This window comes from Spermophilus citellus, assembly GCF_964194105.1.
Source record: "Spermophilus citellus genome assembly, chromosome: 11".
In the NCBI taxonomy this organism is placed as follows: domain Eukaryota; kingdom Metazoa; phylum Chordata; class Mammalia; order Rodentia; family Sciuridae; genus Spermophilus; species Spermophilus citellus.
In genome coordinates this window covers 108,711,363-108,734,659 of record NC_138192.1, presented here as the reverse complement: position 1 = coordinate 108,734,659, position 23,297 = coordinate 108,711,363, and the positions used below count along the sequence as shown (strand labels likewise).

General features: G+C 40.4%; 3 protein-coding genes across 3 annotated transcripts; all 3 read left to right on the top strand.

The window, feature by feature from the left end:
* Nucleotides 1-2,713: 2,713 nt before the first annotated feature.
* LOC308630934 (gamma-crystallin C-like) lies at nt 2,714-4,365 on the top strand (the record flags this gene model as incomplete). Its single annotated transcript, XM_081261742.1, is given in 4 exon segments — nt 2,714-2,722; nt 2,830-2,868; nt 2,873-3,073; nt 4,093-4,365. Coding segments are annotated over 4 exon segments (522 nt in total).
* Nucleotides 4,366-11,126: 6,761 nt separating this feature from the next.
* LOC308630863 (gamma-crystallin D-like) lies at nt 11,127-12,843 on the top strand (the record flags this gene model as incomplete). Its single annotated transcript, XM_081261660.1, is given in 4 exon segments — nt 11,127-11,181; nt 11,184-11,254; nt 11,355-11,597; nt 12,571-12,843. Coding segments are annotated over 4 exon segments (642 nt in total).
* Nucleotides 12,844-18,839: 5,996 nt separating this feature from the next.
* Nucleotides 18,840-21,300, top strand: LOC308630864 (gamma-crystallin E-like; the record flags this gene model as incomplete). The annotated part of the gene is given in 4 exon segments (XM_081261661.1): nt 18,840-18,894; nt 18,897-18,967; nt 19,068-19,310; nt 21,028-21,300. Coding segments are annotated over 4 exon segments (642 nt in total).
* Between the last annotated feature and the right edge of the window lie 1,997 nt (nt 21,301-23,297).

Here is a 23,297-nt window from a genome sequence, read left to right as displayed (position 1 = left end):
GTGGTTCAGCGTGATCAGACAGTGTGGCAAGAGACAGAGGAGGTCATGCCTGGTGCTAAGAAATCAGGACTTGATCATGAAGACAACGGGAGTCAGGGAGCGTTTGGAACAGATGAGCATGTAACTTGATGTGTTTCTATTCCCATCATCCCAGCATCTTAGCAGAGTGCATCATAGAGAGGAGGCAAGACTAGACAGAATCTGGAGACTGATAAAAATCACCAAGATAGAATATGGACCCTAAATACCCTTCTTTCTTCTTCACCATTAAATCCCTTGCTCCCTTGGGGAGAGCAATTTGAGTAGGGTAAAGCATAATGCAGAACTATCCTAGCATCCCACTGCGTTTCCTGGGCTTGAGATGCTGGACAGCATCCAAGCCAGACTGTTGGTAATGTAGATCTCATAGTGTGGTATGGGGACCTTTGGAATTCCCAAGACATTTTCAAAGTATTCATGAATACAAATTTGTCGGGACAAATTTCAAAATGATTTTGAGATGTTATTTGCCTGTTTTACCAGGGTGTGATTTAAGTTCTGGTAACCTTGCTTTGGTTCTCCAAATTTTGTAGAACAAGAAATAGTGCTACAAAGCAGAGTATGTTTCTGTCTACAGGTTTAAAGAGAATCTTAGCAGAGATGTTAATAAGGCCTTACCTGGGGATGGCTAAAACACATGATGTCCTTCTCAAAAAATGAAGGAATAAATCACAGAAGTGTATTTTTAAATTTGGTCCAAGAACTAATTGGTATGGGTTAAAAATACAGGGGTCTTGTTCTGATCTAATGATGTCAAATCTTGGGACTGGTAATTTGCATTTTCTTTTCTTTGTAGTAATTTGCATTTTTAACAAGCAAGGTGATTCTTTTTGGGAGAATGGGTACTGGGGATTGAACTCAGGGCACTCTACCACTGAGCCACATCCCCAGCCCAAATTTTTGTATTTTATTTAGAAACAGGGTCTAGTTGTTTAGCACCTGGCTTTTTGCTGAGGCTGGCTTTGAACTTGCAGTCCTCCTGTCTCAGCCTCCCAGTAGCTAGGATTATAGGCATGCACCATGGTGCCTGGCACAAGGTGATTCTTAGGCATAACAGAGTTTTTAAAAACTAAAATTCCTTCCAAACCTTTGTTTTTTAACCCCCCCCCCCAAAAAAAAAGACTTTGTAGAGAATAATTGTCTCAGGAATCCTTGAGATTCCTTATTTTTAAGAGAGATAAATAGGCTGAAGTTATCCTTGATGATATCACTCACTTCATTACCAGTATGGATGTCACTAGGATTACTAAAGCTCATTTGTGCCCGGTATGTGCCACATACATTATACACATAATCCCATTTACTCATGCCAAAGTCCTTTAGCTAAAAACCACCAGGAATATGCCTGCCTTTAAACAAGTTAGGCTTATGACTGGTTGTGTTCTGGGAGAACTCACATGATGGGGAAGACTGGAATGTTTTCCGTGAGAAGAGGTTGAAAGGAACCTATTCTAGGACTTGTACTTTGGTTGTGTGATTTGGGGAAGGGTCTAAAAAGTGGGGGTTCACTCTTGATTAGATATTATCATAAAGCAGGATTAACTTTATGATTGGTTATCTCTACAAATCTTGCCCTTGGGAAGAGGAGGCTAGAATGAGGATAATTATAATTGACAAACAAGTAGCAGTTAATTATTTTGGCTGAGAAGGGGGTGTTTGTTATTTTGTGGGTGACACATCAACTTTATTTATGCTTGAGTTTAGACAAAATGGTGAAGTGGCCTTATTTCATCTCATTTTATCATGTCTCAGAGCAATCTTGCCAGAAGTTGGCACTTCATGGGATTGTTCATGTCTAATAGAAGAGTAAGCATGGCTTAGCTGCAGCTTCTAAATGTCAGGCTGCTCCTCTTTTGCTTTCTTCCTCATTCTTCATATTCTCTCTCCCAAGTAATGTGTGCTTTGAGAAGTTTGTGCTTTGCCATGGCCAAGTCCAAAGGTCCCACTCTTGTCTGGGAAGAGCTTCCTCTGCCCTTGGAAAAGGGGAAGCCATCCATAAAGTCATGCGCCTCTCAGTCTCGGGCCCCACGACCACAGAAACCTTTGCTCTGTTTCTTATAACAAGTTAATAGAGTTATATAGGGTACACCCACCAAACTAGGCATTAATAACTATGTTTTAAAGCATAAGGTCAATACAATCAGAAACAGTCAAGAGATCTGAATCTAGATTTTGTTCTGCATTGAACTGGCAACTTATGTAAAGAAGAAGAAGAAAAAAAAACTAAAATAGGCCAGCCTCTGTTATCTAAAAATATCAGGAAAATTCTCTCTCAGAATTCAAACCTCCCAGAATTCTGGAGATACTTCCACAAAGGCACAGATTTTTCCCAGGAGACTCACGAGGTATAATGGAATCATAGTGCGGAGACATGAATTTTAGGTCAAAAGTTCAGACTGGTGAGCTGATAAATTTAGAAAACAGTAAGAATCCAAATAAAAGCGACGCAGAGCAGCACATACAGGACAGCGTTAGAATACACCAGAGAACGAGGGCAAATCTTTAATCACTGCCCCTGAATGCAGCGTGTAAAAGGGATCCATAAAATCCTCTTATCACCCTCCCCGGCCCCTTTTGTGTTTTCCTGCCAACGCAGCAGGCCTCCTGCTATATAGACCTGCTGGGGCTGGCCGCTTCCAATGTACTGAGCTCACAAGGTCTGTGTCAACCGGCCATGGGGAAGGTAAGCAGAACACAAGTTAAAGAAAAATTTTAAAAAAGAGGAAACAAAGCCTTTGTGCAAGCCTACTAGGCACAAATGATTTCATTCAAATTACTTTTCCTTTGCAGATCAGTTTCTACGAGGTCAGGAGCTTCCAGGGCCGCTGCTATGTGCAGCAGCGATTGCCCCAACCTGCAGACCTACTTCAGCCGCTGCAACTCCATCCGCGTGGACAGCGGCGGCAGCTGGATGCTCTATGAGCGCCCCAACTACCAGGGCAACCAGTACTTACTGCGGCAGGGGGAATACCCCGACTACCCGCAGTGGTTGGGCTTCAATGACTCCATCAGCTCCTGCCGCTTCATCCCCCAAGTGAGTCCTGCTGCCTAAGGGACTCAATTGGGGGATGTTTTATTGATGTGGGTTTGAGGGAAGGAAGGAATCTTCCCTTTAAAAGTTAAGTGGGCTTTAGACACCTGCCTGGGCCTAGATGTGTACAGGCATGAAAACAAAGAAAAAAAGAACCTACTTAGAAGTGCCAGTTTTATTTTTAATTTCTGTCACCATTAGGTCAAAGTTGTTTGTGACAAATGTAATATCATAATGAGATACACAACAAAACTTGCAGATGGAAAGCTGGCTGGGCATAAGATGGCACTGTTTCTAGCAAATATATTTTTATCTAGATGAAAGGAATTTCTAATAAATGAATTAAACACGTTGTACTATAGACTAGAAAACAATGAAAACTCAGTTTATCAAGATAGGTTATGGAAAGGTAGTATCCAAGTTTGGAAAAGTCTTTTAATTTGGAAGTGACTATTTAAACCAAAGTTTCATTGAATTACATTTTTAAAATCTTAAATCTGCTGTTAAGTTTATATGTGTATTAATTGGAAGATATTATTCTTATTAGGAGAATACTGGTCAAAATAGACTATTTGTTTTTACCCAAAATACAGGTTTAGGCTAACACAGGGAGTTAGTAATCAAGATATTTGAGTTTGTAATCAATTCTCAGAGTCTGCACCTCTTTAAAATCCCATCTCCTAGGAAAGGAAGGAAGGAAGGAAGGAAGGAAGGGGAAGGGGAAGGGGAAGGGGAAGGGGAAGGGGAAGGGGAAGGGGAAGGGGAAGAGGGAAGGGAAGGGAAGGGAAGGGAAGGGAAGGGAAGGGAAGGGAAGGGAAGGGAAGGGAAGGGAAGGGAAGGGAAGGGATATTTGCTAAATGATAGCAGAAAACTTCCATGTACAGCCCTCGCAGCAGTTTTGGAGTCTCAGATTCTATATTCACAACCACAACATCCCGGCCTCCAGATTCATGTGGTGTTTGGATGAATTGTGGAAGAGACTCACTTGCTTTTTCCCATTCTTCTTTTTGTGGATGGAACAGGCAGGCTCCCACAGGATACAGCTATATGAGAGGGAAGACCACAAGGGCCTCATGGTGGAGCTAACCCAGGACTGCTCCTGCATACAGGACCCTTTCCACTTCAATGAGGTTCCCTCCCTCCACGTGCTGGAGGGCTGCTGGGTCCTCTATGAGATGCCCAACTACAGGGGACGGCAGTATCTACTGCGGCCCCAAGAGTACAGGCACTACCAGGACTGGGGAGCCGTGGACACTAAGGCAGGCTCTTTGAGAAGGGTGGTGGATTTATACTAAAATAGGTTAACATCTCCATTTTCTCATTTTGAAACCTAATAAAGTATTTAGTCTGTATTGTCGGCAACTGCTTGACTTCTGTTTTTCTTTAATTGTATGCAAATCAAGCCACCTGTAAATGTTAAAGTTTAAGAGATATGGGGCACTCCTGTAATTCTAGCTATTTGGGAAGCTGAGGCAGGAGGATCTCAAGTTTGAAGCCTGGGCAACTTTGTGAGACCCTGTCTCAAAATGTTTAAAAGAGGAAATATAGCTCAATGATAGAGCATTTGCCCTGAGTTCAATCTCCAATATAAGGAAGGAAAAAAAAGAAAGAAAGAAAGAAAAAGAATGGGGAAGGGACCTATTCAAGAACTTGTGAGTTTGAACAAGTCCTATAAGTTGGAAGGGGGGGGTGTCAGAGCCAGAGACATGGCAACTGGTGAATGGAGTGAATATAAGAAATGTGGGGCTGGGGATGTGGCTCAAGCGGTAGCGCGCTCACCTGGCATGCGTGCGGCCCGGGTTCGATCCTCAGCACCACATACCAACAAAGATGTTGTGTCCGCCGAGAACTAAAAAAAATAAATATTAAAAAAAAAATTCTCTCTCTCTCTTTAAAAAAAAAAAAAAAGAAATGTGATACACACACACACACACACACACACACACACACATACACACATATATACCACATATATACATACACAGTGGACTTTACTCAGCCAAAAAGAAGAACTAAATTGTGTCATTTGCCAGAAAGTGGATAGAACTTGAGAGCATTATGTAAACAAAATAAGCCAAACTCATAAAGTCAAGGGTCAAATGTTGTCTCTCATATGAGGAAGATAGAAAAAAGAAAAAAAGACAGGTTGGGGCGGGAAGGTGAGGTCTCATGAAAATAGAAGGGAGACCAGTAGAGAAAGGCAATTACGGGGGAAGGAATAAGGAAAGAAGAGGTATTGGGAAATGAAACTGACCAAATTATATTGTTATATTGTGTGCAAGTACAAATGTGTAATAATGAATCCTACTATTATGTATAATTATATGGCACCAATAAAATTTTGTAAAAAGCTAGAGACATGGGAGAGAGCAATTGCTGGGAAAAGAAGCATTCAGCTAAGGGCCTTGAAGAACAATATTCTAGAAGTTTCTTTCTGACCCAAGAAGTAGTTGGAAACCCCAAAAGACAGAACCAGACAAGTTGTGAGGGCAAATTCAACTTGGCAAAAAGCCTAACTAGACTATATAAGGAATTGTAATTTTATGCACTTTCAAATACTATACTATGTAACTAAGGCCAGGGCTGCCAATGATCATTGTTGTGCTTTTGTACAAAGTTACAGGCCCTCCACCTTCTTCAAAAACAGTTCCCCTGAGTGTGACTCCTGGCCAGTACTGGCCTTGGGCCAAACATGCAGAAACTGAATGGACAAAACATGGCACCCAGCCAATGCAAGTATATGCCACAAACAAAAAGATCTTTAACTCCAAAAAATAGGCTCAATTTAAAGGCATGTTAGAGAAAGCCATAATTTCTATCAATTTCATATAATTTTTATATGAAATAAATTATATATAAATATATAATAATTATAATTTCTCTTAATGTCATAATTTTATATGAAACTGTAATCTGCTTGATTATAAGCAAAGTCCTGAAAATTAAAAAACCGAAATCTCTTTAGCATTATAAAAATTAATTTGTTTTAACTTGAATTTTCCCTTCAAAGTAAAAGCTGTCTATAATCTTACTACTTTAAAAATTCCATAAAGAAAGAAGTAGAAGGCTCTTTCTGATACTCTTCATTGCTAACCCCAGTTTCCACTTGGGGGCACTCTTCTAGAAATCTTCCCTTGTTTATATAGATACCTTGTGAAACATGTGCTTCTTTTCTTTATGAAAATGAAATCATGCCATACATATTAATCTGCAACTTACTTGTAAAGTGGAATATAACATGGACATGTACCTAGGTTAGAATCAATCTCATTCTGTTTCATGGCAGAATGACATCACATTCCAGAGGACCCCTAAATTATTGTACCCTTTCTCCATCACCATAGGGATTTTCCATTGTTGCTTTTATATATAATGCTGCAAACAATATCATTATACATGTTCTCTTATCTTGACATGGCATAATTTCAATAGAATACAAACCTAGAAGTGACACTTCCTGCTCATTGTGCAAGTTTATTTTTTCTTTTAAAAGACCGCCTAATTATTAGATACTAGGGATCCTTACTTCTCTGAGATAGGATCTTTTTATTTGAGCATCTATTATGGACTAGGTATACATGGCACTCAGGGTGAAAATAACCACCTAAATGAACAAATGGCATTATCTTTATTGCCACAGAGTTCTGTATAGAAGAAAGTGTAAGTATTAAATCTAGCTATTAATATCTAATCATTATTTAAGTCAAGCGCATACCAAGTGCAAAATAATACAGATTAATCACTTATTAATTGAATACTTTCACTAAATATTTTAAAATCATTTCATGACAAATTTTTATGGAAAATTAAATGGAGTAATATTTATTTATATATTTCTCCTGTTATGTGCTTATATTTGTTAACATTTGGGTTGGGAAAATGTTTTCCTGACATGACATACATATTTAATACTTCCTTATGCATCTTACCTTTCTATATTTCTTCTTCTTCCTTTTTTTTACCTGCTATAGAATAATATCTCCAATGGAAAAAGTTTCTAGTGAGTAGGAAACACTGTCCTCGCCACGATGGTTGGGTAACAGCGGAAGAGCTGCATTGTAGGAACAACCACTTCCTGCCTTTGATTCTTTGGCTGGGGAATAGGAGGCCAAGAAGGAGCTTGTCCCAGGTTCTCTCCCTCTGCCACCTCCAGCTGATCCTCCTCCCATCCCACCTCCATCTCCTACCTTTATTCCCTTTCATTCACTTCTCCAGTACACAGGTCTTGGGGTACAAGCAAAGTGAATCCTCCAATACCCCCCCCCCATTCTATAGGAAGGGAGGAATTTCAACAAGATCCAGTGCTGCCAGCTCCTTGTGCTAAAATTATCTAAGGTCCACTTGTAAATCTTCTAAGGAACGAAAATCCTAAAAAGAATCCAAATATTTTGTAAACAATTTATTTTTTTTTCTTTCTCTCCCACAAAATTAAAGTGAGTTTGCCACCCAACATGAAAATAGCCTCTTTTTTCTTGAAACTTTCAAAAGAGAAATACTAAGGAACCAGTTTCCCATCACTTTTATAGTCAGGTTTGTGCCTTTCTTGGTGAATCATACATCTTAGTGAAGGGTTTTAAAGAACAATAAATATTAATGATAGTTAACAATTTAGGTGGCAGATAGGGATGAAGGTGCCTGGGTAATACCACTTCATTCAATGTGAAATGTCATGTGACAAAAAGAGGATGACAGTTTTATAATAGAAGCTGTTAATAAAGAACATTATCTTGAAGTTTTTAAAAAATAGCTCAATCACATAGGCAGCTTCTATTCTGAACAAGAAGCCTATTATTACAATACTTATGAAGAAACAGATGTTCTGTTACACTAAATAACACACCTGGCTTCTCATAGCTAGTCAGAAGTAAGGATAAGACTGCAACTCAATTTGTCTAATGTCCCTAAGTCCATGTTTGTTCTAATATGGGGAGTTCTATGGAGGAATCATTTCTGAAATAATTCTAGGATAGAATTTATCCTAGAATCTTCAGAATTTATAATGATTTGAAAACATTGTACCAAGAAGATCCACCACCCCAAATTCTTACCTTATTTTTCACATAATTTCAATCAAGCAGTTCTCAACATTTTAGATTTCCCAGGCCAATTTTCTTCAAATGGGTACATAATATTGCCAACTTGTATTTTGATGGGCAAAGACATTTAAAACATAAAAACAAAAGAAGAAATTAAAAACTAAGTACCATCTGTTCTTACATCATTTTATAAAAGACAGTTGTAAGAGGGCATTTTAGACCCCCAAATTACAAAAGTTTCTTGTAACATACACTGCAGTCCAGGAAAGAATTCTTGGAAACTTTGACACGATGTATAGGTTTCTCAATTGGTAAAAAACTGGCCAAAGTTGAGCAAATTTGAAAACTCTTGTTTGGGGTTGCAAATCAATGCCTTTGGGTGCCAGGGAGATAGTGTCAATAAGTGAAACACTTCCATTAAGACAACAGAAATGCTGTGGAGTATGTTGAACTGTGAACAGTGTGAACCAATACAAAGCATTATAAAAACCATCTACACACTGCACCAGCCGAACAAAATATCTAACCATGGACACTGTAGTAATTCCCCATGCATCTTCTCTCCCCACCAGGAAATGCTGTGGCACTATGTGTACACACACACACACACACACACACACACACACACACACACACACAATCTTCCTATGGAGCTTGTGGATGTGAGAAAAGAAACTCTGACAATAACAATAACGAACATTAAATTTTCTTTCCATCCTAATGGAATGAGACTTAGCTTCATAAAATATTTTGAGTTCTAGAAAATAAGAAGAATGGTATTTTTATGTGCTTCATTTTATAGACTATTATTTACATTAACTATACAAATGATTGACCCTGCATACAGCAAATCCCTAACCTGAGCAAGTCTCTTTCACCATCACTTTTGTTTGAAACCACCCAAAAATGTAGGCAATGTTACTGGACTAGACAGAGCTCAAGACCATAGTGCCTATCCTTCATCATTGCTTCCCCCTCCAATGACAGTCCCAATTAGTTATCCTAGGCAAATTGTGAAGAGCTCTCTGCCATAGCGTTTGTGCCACCACTGTAAGGATTCTCGGGCCTCATGTTTACCTAGCACACTACGTACAACTAGAACTTAAGTCTTACATACATTTGTCACTCCTGGAACTTTCTGTAGAATATTTAATCAAGCTACATTTTGGCCTGAGTCATTAGCTTTTAAGCTCTATGAGAAGTCTGGGGTGCTTTCTTGTTTCTTTAATGCCAGGCTGATATACAATCTTCTCTCTTCCTAATCAAAGAAAAATCCAAGTTCAAATCCCCCTGATTGGATTTTCCATATGCATCCTATATTTCAGCTATAATTTCCTGTCAACAAGGGCAGTGGTCCACACAAGTGTCCCCACTATGCTTTTTGAGTGTTTTTTTTTTTTTTTTTTTTTTGCCTTATTTATTTACTTCCTGAACCACACTGTGCATACTCTCTGGGATTCTGAATTCTAGTTTTTTTGTTTGTTTTGTTTTTTACTTAAAAAAAGTACAAGAGATTGAACCCAGGGGTACTTAACCACTGAACCACATCCCCAGCCCTTTTTATTTATAGACAGGGTCTCCCTAAGTTGCCTAGGGCCTCAATAAGTTGCTGAAGCTGGCTTTGAACTAGCCATCCTCCTGTCTCAGCCTCCAGAACTGCAGGGATTACAGGCATGCACCATCACACCTGGCTCTAGTTCTTTCTCATATTTTACTGCTTGCATCCATCAACCTTCTCCCCACAGAATCCTGGACTCAGAAACAGCACTGAGAAAAACATGGTTTCAATTTATTCTTTATTACTTTAATGTTTAATTATAAGGTTATTTTTTATGTGTTATGTTCTGGCTACTTATTTTCCACTACTTAAACATAAGTAACTTTCAACATACATCTTTACATAGTGGCTAACAAGAAACCAGAAAATAAGAATCAAAAGCATATTGCACATAGTCGCCATTTATTCACAAATACCAACTTACAAAGATTTATGACTCAAAGACTTCCATGGGTTGACAGAGGGCTGTGACTCATTCTTTGAACATGAAAAAGGCTAGACACATAGGCTATCTTCCACTCCAGTGCTCTTTCCAGTCCATCAAACTGTTTTCCAGACCAATAAATATTTTCTAAAGTCTTCCTAGTGTCCCAGCTTCTAGACATTTATTCCTTCCTCTCCCTACACCATTCCAGCCATAGCTCCTTTTTGTGTTTGTACAATTAATTTCCTCTGAGTCAAAGGGCTCTGTTTACTCTTGTTCACCAGAGAACAAAGGCCTGTCTTTGATCCTACTAGAAATGTGTTTCTTAGGAATTTGTTTTTATCTTATAATAAGCTAAGAGGTAATCTGTTTTGGTGTTTTAAATGTATTCGGTTTTCTTATTTCCTTAGACATCTTCTTTTACTTCTTCTGAGTATCTTAAAACAATTTTCCCTTTGGAATCACAGAACCACAATTAGCTCAGAGAAAGGTCTAATTCTCAGACTTCTTGCCCATGCCTCTGCAACAAAAGCAGAACCATGAAGATCCATGTCTGCCGTGTTTTCTACCATATGGAAAATCTGAAACTCTATGAACCCCCAGGGGAAAACACTCCAATTTCTTCCATCTTCTAATCCTGAAGTTCTTCCAAGGGACTAACTTGAAATTTTCAACATTCGTTTGGATCCATTTCCATCCTTTTTCATAGCCAGTATTCTAGATGGGTGCACATAGACATCATGGAAGTTCTTAACAGATTAACCTATATTTATCATTTTAAGACTTTGCTTTTCTTACTCCCCCACTTAGACTTCTTTTGTTTTTTCCCAACCTGTATGAATAAAAGTGTGGACTATATATGAAATGGCTGAAGCTCTATTTCTATTATTAAATAGACAATGTCCCAAATTAGTTTTTTTTTTTTTTTCCCAAACCATCTCAGTAGCATCAGCCAGTGATACCAACCCGAATCCTCCAGAGAGAATGGAACCACAATGAGTCCCGTGGACTATGACAGCAAAGAGAAAAGAGAGAGACATGCCCCTGCCCCCCGCGGGCCCCTTTTGTGCTGTTCTGCCAACGCAGCAGCCCTCCACTATATAGACCGCCCGCCGCGGCCCCACACACTGAGCTCGCACCGTCCGCCTCCACCAGCCATGGGGAAGGTGAGCCCGGAGGGCGCCCGGGGCCCGGGGAGGGGCGCTGGCACCCGGGGACCCGACGCCGCCTCAGGCCTCTGAGCCCGCGCCTGGCCTTGCCTTGCAGATCACCTTCTATGAGGACAGGGGCTTCCAGGGCCGCCACTATGAGTGCAGCAGCGACCACTCCAACCTGCAGCCCTACTTCAGCCGCTGCAACTCGGTGCGCGTGGACAGCGGCTGCTGGATGCTCTATGAGCAGCCCAACTACTTGGGCGGCCAGTACTTTCTGCGGCGGGGCGACTACCCTGACTACCAGCAGTGGATGGGCCTCAGCGACTCGGTCCGCTCCTGTCGCCTCATCCCCCACGTGAGTCCAGTTCATCCCAGGACGAGGCCCTGAGGACCCTGACTGCATAGTTTCCGGCAAAGGTTAATCATTTGAAGTACAGGTGATCATTCAGAATGAAAAACAACCTGTTTGGGAAGAAGATCCACAAAAACTGTAGTGGATTCCTTCAGTCCAGTCCCCTCACCCACCCTCCCACACACAGAGACACAAAAGCAAAGCATTACTCAGATACCCACTAATCAATCAATATTTATTACCTAGAACTGTGTTAGCAGCCCTGGGAAAGGGATGTATATGATTCAAGTCCTGACCTGGAATCATTTAGAATGGCAATGTAGAAAAATCACTAATACCTAATAGAAGAGTGATTATGTGCCTGATGGTATGGTAGTTATTGAGCATAAGTGATTTTTTTTTTTAAAGACTCTTTCCCTTCTTTGCTCCCAATGTGAATATTTTAGTTCACCTCGAAGTACTTTTTTCAATGGAGAGCAACAAAGAATTTGCCTATGTGCCACATATATTTCTGTGTGTTTTAAAACACTAAAATTTGTGAAAATTTAGTCCTTGAACTTCCTGATTTTCCATATTCTATTCAAAAATTGAGTATGGATTGTCTGAGACCTAAGATGTTTAGTGTTTTACATTTTATATTTTATTTCTGTTTTAATATAAAACATTTCCTTAAAATGGGGGGAGAGAGAGAGAGAGAGAGAGATCAGCTGTTAAAGGTTTGGGTTTCTCTGTAGTACAGGGGTAATATCTTAATGTATTCAGGAGCAGTATATCTTTCTTGGTCATTCAGTCAAACTTTATCTTGGAAAGATACTAAACCTCTGCCCTCAGTAAGGAGAAAGTCCTAAAAATTAGGGATTTTTTTTTAATCTACTTCAAAATGACTCCAACCAGTTCTCTCCAAACTGGCCTGCACTAATGTGTTAACGTTATTTCTTTTTTGCTTTTCTCCCCTTCCTGTTTCTGGGTCTGTCAGGCTGGCTCCCACAGGATCAGACTGTATGAGAGGGAAGAATACAGAGGCCAGATGGTAGAGATCACTGAGGACTGCCCCTCTGTTCAGGACCGCTTCCACTTGAGTGAGATCTACTCCCTGAACGTGCTGGAGGGCAGCTGGGTCCTCTATGAGCTGCCCAACTACCGCGGACGGCAGTACCTGCTGAGGCCGGGGGAATACAGGCGTCACCTCGACTGGGGCGCTGTGAACGCCCGAGTGGGCTCTTTGCGGAGGGTCATGGATTTCTATTGAAATGTGTCCTCCTCCATTGTTTTTCAATCTGGAAACTAATAAAATATTTTCTTTGTGTTCCTGGCATCTATTTGCTTGTGTTGTTTTCTTCTCTCCTACCTCCTAATAATAATTTTATTTGCACACATCTGTGCGGGCACATGTGTGCGCGTGCACAGACACACACACACACATACACACACACACACACCACAGTGCAAATGGCAAGCCAGATGTGTGATCCACAGGTAAGAAAGGAAATTCTCACAATACAAATAGAAGTACACCTTCATATTAAGAGAACTTTACGGTTTACAAAATACTTTCATAATATCTCCGTGTACTCTAGACATTTAAACAATTTTACTGCTTCAAACGAGATTTTTAGAAATCTATTCAGTTTTTAGTTTTCTTTGAAGACTGAGACTCTTAAAGTCAAGACTCAGACAGTGTGACCTACTTTTGAGATCAGAGATTCTAAACCTGGTTACCATAAACGATTTTGGAAGGTTCTGAATCCCCTAAACTTGTAGACAATAGTTGAGTTCATGAATCTGTCAGATTCCCTTCCTGCTGAGGTGACCATGTAACACTCTCCTGGTCATTGAAACATAATTGGAGAAATGTTAATAGGGAGATAGAAGAGATGGTTCTGGAAAAATGTCTTTCTTTCCAAAGAGAGGGAGCAGATGTTCCTGGTGCCACAATTCCCTCATTTCTGTCAATTTACACACAAGAAGTGACAAGTGTGAGAGAAAGGTCAGGAGAATTGCGGAGATGTTGTCCTGATGTAGTGGAGGTTCTGAAGCAATGCCAAGACCCCTTTTCCTTGAGATTTCCAAGAAAGGAAGTAAAACAAACCCATATGTGTTTAAGCTCAGTGTTAACTGGGTGTTATCTGCAGTTCAACCCAGATTTCCAGATGAACTACAGGTGAATTTTCTTGTTTAAACCTTATTCAGAATCTCAGAGTTCCCTGTTTGAAAATGAAAAATTAAAAAGAAAAGAAAAGGGAGGGAGGAAAAAAAAGAGAGGGAGGAGAAGGAGAAAGTAGACATTATGGAATAATGTAGTCATGTTTTCATAACTTAGACCTGTGGACCAGCTAACCTAGAAAATTCATTTTATACAAGGTAAACTGAAGTCCAATTCTATTGTCACATGGTCAGTTATAATAATGTGGCATCAGAATCCAGAATCACAGCTCAGAAAATTACTGATTTCCCATTATGGAATCAGGAAGATTTTTGTCAAAGTAATGACAGCACTGGCTTACGGATTCTTACCAGGAAATCTTTGCAAACAACCAATCAGAAATTGAATTAAATACTTTGGATAATCCAGAATGACATTTCTCCCTGTGCAGGCATGCACACATCCACATACATGCAGTTACATATTTTTATCTAGCTTTATACATGCATAGTATGTGTGTTAGTATAATATCTGTAAGAACACAGGGAAATAGAACATTGTATTTACTTATACACGCTCTGTCCCCACCCCTTGCTTCTCCTTTCCTTTTTTTTTCCTTTGTGTACTTGAGATGGAATCCAGGACCTTGTGGATGCTAGGCAAGTACCCTACCATTGAGCTACATTTCCCACCCTGTTCTATCTTACTTGTGCTCTCACTGCTAGAATTTTAGAAAGGAGGAATGACTAAGTGACTAGAATCATTTTCCTGATTAAAAATCTTTGCTGTTTCTCTATTACACAGAGGAAAAAATTAAATTCCTTCAAGAACCTGGCCCCAACTTGCCCACTTCATTACCTATTACCTGGCCCCTGTAGTTCTCTGCATCCGTCTCGCTGAATCCTCCATGCACACCAAAAACGGCCACATCTCTTTGTCCTTGTTCACATCTTTTCTTGACTTGGATTACTTGTCCCTGCCTTCTGGTGTTCTGCTTTTCCTTCAAAGCAAGGTCAAAATTTGTCTTTAATCCCCCATCCCAAACTGCATCTGAGCCAGTTAGGATGCTTTAGAGTGAAAGTAGCAGCAACGCCATGCATATGCAAGAGGTAAGCAATACAGAAACCTATTAGCTCAGATGGCAGGAAGTCCTGAGATAGCACAGGATTTAGGGATGGTTGATTCAGCAGCTCAACGCTATCATCTGGGCCCCAGGTTTTTGTCTGTTTCCCACCATACTTAGCATTATCCTGAAGCTGGTATTCCTGGTAACCATGGGATAACTGTAAGTTGCAACTGAGGCAATATACAAGAAAGGTTGATGAAGGAAAATGTCAAGAGCAAAGTTGACCTATGTAATACAATTATGCCCAGACCACAAATTCCCAGGATTCAAGAGGATCTTTCATATTATCAGGTTCTTGAATGTATTTTTGGTGGAATAAAGACATGGAGTGAGTAAAGGGAGATAAAGGGAGGAATTCCAGAAAGAGAAAGGTAGTAATAGGAAAAAAAATTAAGGTGTTAATTATATTATTTGTCATTATAAAGTAAGATGACCACAAAAATCTAAGATAAAGTGTTTTAGATACTTTTAATTCTCTTATAATCCCTGGAATTGATCACATTTTGGGGGGGCAGTTTAATAGTACCTACTATTGAAAAACTTTTATAGTCTCTTATGCTTGTGTGATAATGAATGTCCTTAAGAGCAGCAGAGGAAGAAACATAAACTTTTGACCCAGTGAGTTCATTTCTAGGAAACTGTCCTAAGATACAAATTCTAAACATGGAAAAAATGTTGTGCACAAACGAATCATTCAAGTAATAGTTACATAATAAAACAAGTGGAAATTGCCGACTTTTCCAGCAGTAAAGGAATAATCAACAGTGGCACTTATACTTAATGAATACTTCAGTGTTTTTCAAATAATTATTTATGAAGTGGTAACCTGAAAAGCCATTTGATGTAACATTCACTGAAATCGATAAACTCAAAATTATATTTGTATGTATTATATTTGTATGTTTTCCTGGTAGGTGCTACATTTTCTTGCTGAAATACAACAGAATTTTAATAGTTGCTTAAAAACAATGCACCTATTACTCTCTTTATTCTGACTTGGAAGTAAAACATTTTTGTCCCCCAAAATATTGAGACATAAGGAAAAATTATTGAGGCAATAATAAAAATTACCCCACTCTATAGAAATAAAAATAAGAACAGAATAAACACTGTTAAAATTTTTAGTTCATGCGATATTTTTAATGCATATATTTTTCTTAACTAGTTAATAATATTTAAAATGTGACATCACCACTATCCTTCTCTAGAACTATTTCATCATCCTCAACTGAAACTCTATATCCATTAAATAATAACTCATGAAGTGCAGTGGTGCACTCCTGTAATCCCAGCAACTTGGGAGGCTGAGGCAGGAGAATTACAAGTTCAAAGCCAGTCTCAGCAACTTAGGGAGACACTGCCTCAAAAAGGGGTTCTGGTGTAGCTCAGTGATAGTGTCCCTGAGTTTAATTTCCAGTACCATGCACACAGGTGCGCGCACATACACACACACCACACACATACACACACACAACTCCTTATTACCACCACCACCCCAGGCCATGATAACCAGGCTTCCATTTTCTCTCTCGCTCTCTTTGCATCAAAATCTTCTAGGTACCTCAAATTAATGGGAACAGCATATTTGTCTTTCTGTGTCTGGTTTATTTTACTTAGCATAATGTCTTTTCCCCAGTGGGTGATCCTGACACTCTTGTCAAAAATAATTTAGCAATGCATGAGGATCTTTTTTCTGGACTCGCTGTTCTATTGGTTTATATGTCTAGATTTATGCCAATACCACATTGTTTTGATTATTATAGCTTTATAGTAAGTTTGGAAATCAGGAAGCATGAGTCCTCCAAATTTGTTCTTTTTGAAAACTGTTTTGGCTATTTGGGTCCCTTGAGATTCCTAAAGAACTTTAGGATAAATTTTTCTGTTTCTGCATAAAATATTGGAGTTTGGGCAGAAGATTGCATTGACTATGTAGCTTGTTTGGGGTAGTTCTACCAAATTAACAATATTAAATCACCCAATCCATGAACATAAGATTTCTCTCCATTTATTTCTCTTTAATTTCTTTCAGCCATATTTTGTAGTTTCCAGTGTATCTTATATGTGGCTTTTTTTGTTTGTTTGTTTTAAGTTAATACCTGGTGAGTATTTCCATATCTTTAAATAAATTTTTGAAGGATGTGGGTTTTGGTAGCTCCATAGCATCTTATCAAATAGATGTTACATACAAAACTTATTGAATGGGCCATTTTGGACATTCTATTAGTATCTAATTTTCTATATTATGAACAGTGTTTTGATTAATTAATCTTTATAAGTATTTACTTCTGTTGGACAAATTCCTGGAGATGGCCAAAGGAGTGAAAATTAAATTTTTAATATACATCAACTGTGCTTATTATTATACAAGACTAGGATTTAAATTTCTTCTCCTTTTTACACCTCTATAGTTTCCAAATTTTCCATCAAAGTTATAATTTTCAAAAGAAAAAGATGTGACTAGGCTTATTAAGCTTTTGCAACCCAAATGAAATTTGTAGAGGGAAAATTGTTTTTAGTATTAGACTTAGGTAGCAAGAATCCCTACTAAGAAATGAGAGTTTGGCAAGGTTATATCCATCAGAGGACTAGAGTCTTCTAAACCAATGATTCTCAAAGTAGAAGGAAGGGGACTTTGTTCTCCAGGGGACATTTGGCAATGCTAGACATAGTTTTGGTTGTCACAACTGGAGAGTGGCACTACTGGTACTCAATTGGTTGAGGCCAAGATGCTGCCACATATCCTGTAATGCACAAGACAACCTCTTGTAACAGAATTTTTTGACCACAAATATCAAAATAGTGCCAAGGTTGAGAAACACTCTTTGAGAGAGTGGAGCATCCAGAGTTGCTATTTTGGGTACACATATGGAGTCTCTAGATTTTAGATCCAGAACCTGCAGTTAGAAACCAACCAGGTTTTTGCCACAGGGTGAAGAAGGTATAATGGGAGGGGGAGGAGAATAGAAGTTCATTGGAGTAGACAAGGGGAATGAAGGGAAGGGAGGAGAGATGGCAATAGGAAAGACAGTAGAATGAATTGGACATAACTTTCCTATGATCATATATAAATATACCATCAATGAAACTCCACATCATGTACAACTGTAAAAATGAAATCCTAATTTGAATAGGTTATACTCCATGTATGTATATGTCAAAATACACGCCACGGTCACATATATCTGAAAATAACAAATAAAAATAAAGTTATTTTTACTTAACTGTAAAAAAAGAAGGTAGAATCTTTGCAAGATTTGGGGATTTGAAAAGTGTTACATTTGTGAGTTAAAGGTATATTCGTAGGCAGTTAGAACCAACTAAGCCGAATCCTTAATTAACAAATATACGAGTTAAACAGAAAGTTACTAGTATAACAATCACCGTGGGTCACCCCGGGAATCCCAAAATTGAAGGTTTCGATGACTGTGAAGTGGCAGGCACAGTGCTGAGGCCCAGGGAGCAGCGTTGAGGCCAGGGTTTAATCAGGTCTTCCTCCAGGGGAACCTCCTGTCACTCACCCCACCCCCCATCAGTTATCTGATTCTCTGCTTATCAGCACACAGGATCACAGCAAGCTTCACTTGGAGGAAACCCCATCCTCCTTTAAACACCTTGTGGAGAAGATAAATTCATCCTCAGATTCCACATTTTCACAAGAAGAAAACGCTCTCTAATCTAAATGCCCCTTGCTATGGCCCATTCTAACCTCAGACTCAACACTACCTACCCTTGATCCAAAAGACACCCTAAAGTTTTTTTTTTTTTTAAAGTAATCAAGCATTTAAAACAATGGCTAACTCATTAAGCATCTCTGCTTAATTTCAATTTCCTAAACAGGCTTCATTTAAAGGCCCAAGCGGCATCAAGTGACACTGCTAACCAGGTCATCAATTCGAAAGCTCTGGAGATTCTAAGAGAAAACATACAACAACCCCCCCTCCCACCCCCACGGTCATTCTATAGAAAAGAGAGAGACATGCCCCTGCCCCCCGCGGGCCCCTTTTGTGCTGTTCTGCCAACGCAGCAGCCCTCCACTATATAGACCGCCCGCCGCGGCCCCACACACTGAGCTCGCACCGTCCGCCTCCACCAGCCATGGGGAAGGTGAGCCCGGAGGGCGCCCGGGGCCCGGGGAGGGGCGCTGGCACCCGGGGACCCGACGCCGCCTCAGGCCTCTGAGCCCGCGCCTGGCCTTGCCTTGCAGATCACCTTCTATGAGGACAGGGGCTTCCAGGGCCGCCACTATGAGTGCAGCAGCGACCACTCCAACCTGCAGCCCTACTTCAGCCGCTGCAACTCGGTGCGCGTGGACAGCGGCTGCTGGATGCTCTATGAGCAGCCCAACTACTTGGGCGGCCAGTACTTCCTGCGGCGGGGCGACTACCCTGACTACCAGCAGTGGATGGGCCTCAGCGACTCGGTCCGCTCCTGTCGCCTCATCCCCCACGTGAGTCCGGTTCCCGGGTCCCTTCCTGCCCTGTGATCCAGTGATCCAGACGTGTTGTCCACACCTTGGACTAAGGGTGGGATGGCTGTTGCCTTCTTTCTTGCCCTAACTATGGTCTCTCTTCGTTTATTAACATCTCCAAGGTTTCCTTCCACTGAAAAGTATATGGTGCAAAGCTTTTAACTGGACAGTTTATTTTTACTTTGCTAAATCAAATTCAGCTCTGCTGGGAATGCGTAGTGCAAGGTTTAATTCAGAACGTATTGGCCACAGGGGATAAATGGGCAATGGATAACTCCTTCCAATAGAAGTCCGTGGGCTGGTTTCTCACTTTCTTTACCTTGTAAAATGGAGCTAATAAGAGGAACTCACTAACAGAGTTGTGATAAGGATAAAAGGAGGTCACCTGGCACTTGGAGAGCTGCCCCTCCCAAAGTATTAACTATTATTATGAACATTAAGGGTCTCTGGCCTTTTGATGAGGCAAAACAAGGAACCAATAATAAGATTCCAAAAGCTCCTGCAGAGCCCTCTGTTACCCAAAGGAAGCCCACAGAATTTCAGTGTGGCTTCTCTAATATGGAAAATGAACCACTTCTGTGAAGTTTGAACCCCTGGGGGGGGGGCGGGGTGAATACCTTGGTAAGGCCCAGAATGCAATTAGGAGCCTAAAATCCTGGGTTTTCACTTCCTAGTCCTGTTACTTCTAATTCCAGGCTGCAAGCTCTGGGCTTCATTTTCTCATAAAAGAAGGAAGGGCTTATAATGGTAGTCTCACGTGGGCCAGACAGTCCTGCAGATCAAATTTGGCTGCACACATGTGAGTCCTTTGCAAGCTGTGAAACACTGATCCGAGGGAAGATACATTAGGAGCAATCGTTTATACCTCAAACTGAGTTGTTTATGAGAATCCTTCCTCCAGAGGGTTTGATGGGGGAAGAAGAAAGTTACTGAGACACCAGGGGCCTGCTGGGAAGGAACTAGCAGATGCAGGAAGAGAAGGAGCTCAACATACCAGAGAGGATTTGCTCTGTACAGACTTTCTCACCTCCATTTTTTTTTTTTTTAAGTTTTATACTCTTGACCCTGTTCAGGCCTTCTTTATGAGCTTGAATTTATATTTTTGTTCATCAGAGCCAGGAACCCAAGCCCAATATTAAGTTGCTCTGTTTTTTTCTGAAACGGAAAGGGACAGCAAGGCTGCTTAGGCTGAGCTTTCTTCCTGAGTTGCAGCCAGTCTGTACCTCTTGCAGGAAAAACAACCCGACTTTCTCTCTAGCTTCCCTTAATGCTACTGAGATTCAAAATAATGCCTTTTGCCAGAGGTATATTTGTCTTTTTACTCTAATGTCTAATTATTTTGTATGTCATCCAAGTAAAGCCTTAGTTAGACCACCACAAATCTAAGAAAGAAATAACAAAACAAATACACAAACAATAATTACTTCAAAATGGTCCTGAGCAGGGCCACTCATATGGTTCCTGCAGCTTGTGGTACCAGAAAACACTAAGGAGCATCCTTGAAGTCAAAGGAATGGTGGATGGCGCCCTCTTGAGTTTCACATTTGTAGAGGTGCTGGTTTGGGCAGTCTCTTAATTTGGTCACCTTGTTATGAAAAAGTAAAGAAGTGCCCATACGCAGGGGCGGGTGCGATAGGTTGCTAAAATGCGGTCAGGTTTTCTGATGTCCCCTCGTCTGCTCTTGCTGGACCCACAGTCCAGCTCTCACAGGATCAGGATCTATGAGCGAGAGGACTACAGGGGCCAGATGGTAGAGATCACCGAGGACTGCTCCTCTCTTCAGGACCGCTTCCACTTCAGTGACATCCACTCTTTCCACGTGCTAGAGGGCTACTGGGTCCTCTATGAGCTGCCCAACTACCGGGGGCGACAGTACCTGCTGAGGCCGGGGGAGTACAGGCGCTACCTCGACTGGGGCGCCCTGAGTGCCCGAGTGGGCTCTTTGCGGAGGGTTATAGATTTCTATTGAAATGTTTTTACTCTTCCTTTTTCTCCATCTGGAAGTTAATAAAGTATTTCCTGAGTGTTTCATGCAATAATGGACCCCTCTGTTCCTTTCAGCCTCCTTGGAAAGGCTCAACAAAAATGTAACCAGGAATAATGGGGATTTTCTTCTCAAAATAAATAAATAAATAAAAGGTGGTATAGAGTAGCATTAAGAGCACAGCCTCTGGAGCCAGGGTGCCTGGGTCCCACTTACTAGCTACCGGTGTAGGGCAAGTAATTTAGCATTTCTGTGCCTCAGTTTCCTAGTTTGTAAAAATGTGGGGGTAATATACTTTTCACCTCATGAGGCTTAAAGGTAGATGAAAAGAGCTACTAATAGTAATTCTCTTACAATGATGCCACAAAGTAATTACTGTACAATAAGGATTTATAACCTTGCTTATTATTATTTGGATTGTATATTAGTGTTTTTCACAAAGTATCAATAGTGGGTTAAAGATCATCTGCATCAGAATCTTCCCCCCAACACCCATGCTTGTTAAAGTTCAAATTTCTAGACCCCCATCCCAGGTAATTATTATGCAGATGACATTTGAGAACCACAGTTCTAAATCACATGTTTGTAATACAGAATTACATCCAAAAACATGCACATCCCCATTTACATACTGCACTTTTCATTGGGAAACAACAATGATCAGAATGACACACCTGAGAGCTCATAATGGGAGAGCTGAAGATCCTATAGAATTTGTACAATAATTATCCCAGTAACAGACTAGCAGCACGTGGGTCTAAAGAGTGGTGGGAGCATGAGTTCAGGAACCCAAGACACTAGGCAGTCTTCTGAAGTGCTCCAAGTGCAACCACAGCTAGGATCAACTTTGAATGTTCCCAAAACCATGCAGATCACTGCGAATAAGTATCAAGGATGCGGCTCCAAAATTGATTGGTAAAATGTCTAACATTTTCTAGAAAAAGAAATTGAAACAGTCATTACGCTGACATGACAGGCAATACCATTAAGGGATTGGAACTCTGAAATGTGATTGAAATCTGAGTGGTAGGGCTTGACTCTGAACTGTACCTTGTATTACAAACAAGAATCTCAAGTGGGGTTTCCCCAGACACAGATCATGAACCAGTGACTCAGGGGGAGGTGATTTATTACTAGGGAAGTGCTTCCAGGGGAAAAGATGAGGGAATTGGGAAGCAAGACAAACTTTGGGAAGAAGCTGGCTGGGCCTGATCTTGGGAGAGCCCTGGGACAGAATCGCAAAGGTTCCAGATACTTGAATCCCACATCAGCCTCTTCTGTCATGGAAAAGGAGGATTGCAGGGCAAGTTTCAGCAGCAAAGCCTACAGAAGCCAGTCTGAGCACTGAGAGCTGCTAAAGAGGTCCTGTGGGGATCTGGGCAGATCAAAGCAGTAGGAATGAAGGGTCTACTTTGTAAGGTATGGGCTTAAAATGACATAATGACCATATACACTTAAAATGACATAATGACCATATGCACTTCTCATCAAGTGTCTGCTATTATTACTATTAGGTTTTGAAGATTTGGGTAATAGAAATGTTGTGAACTGATTTTGTCCTGTAGAACCATAGAAAGAAGGCATGACACATACCAGGGAAACACTGAGTAAATTCAAGTTGGCAGAGACATGAGGGAACCAGAGTAGAAAGGTTAGAGAGAAAGTAGTCAGGCAATTGAGGCAACATCGATGCAGGATAGAAGTAAAACAAACAAACAACAACAACAAAAAAGTTACAAAGGAGACAAAAAGAAGCACAAGGAGATATACTTTTAATTTAAATTTCTTCGTGTCTTTCCACGCCTGTCATTCTCCAAGCCAGTCTCGGTTCCAGGCCTGACACGAGGAAATCTGTAAATCTTAGAGTTGCCATAAGTTTACTCACTTATGATAATTACCTTGTGCACTGCTAACTAGCCTGTACAATAAAAATATTAGGCAAATTGAGGTATAATATTTTTAAAAATCTATGATTTAGGGGG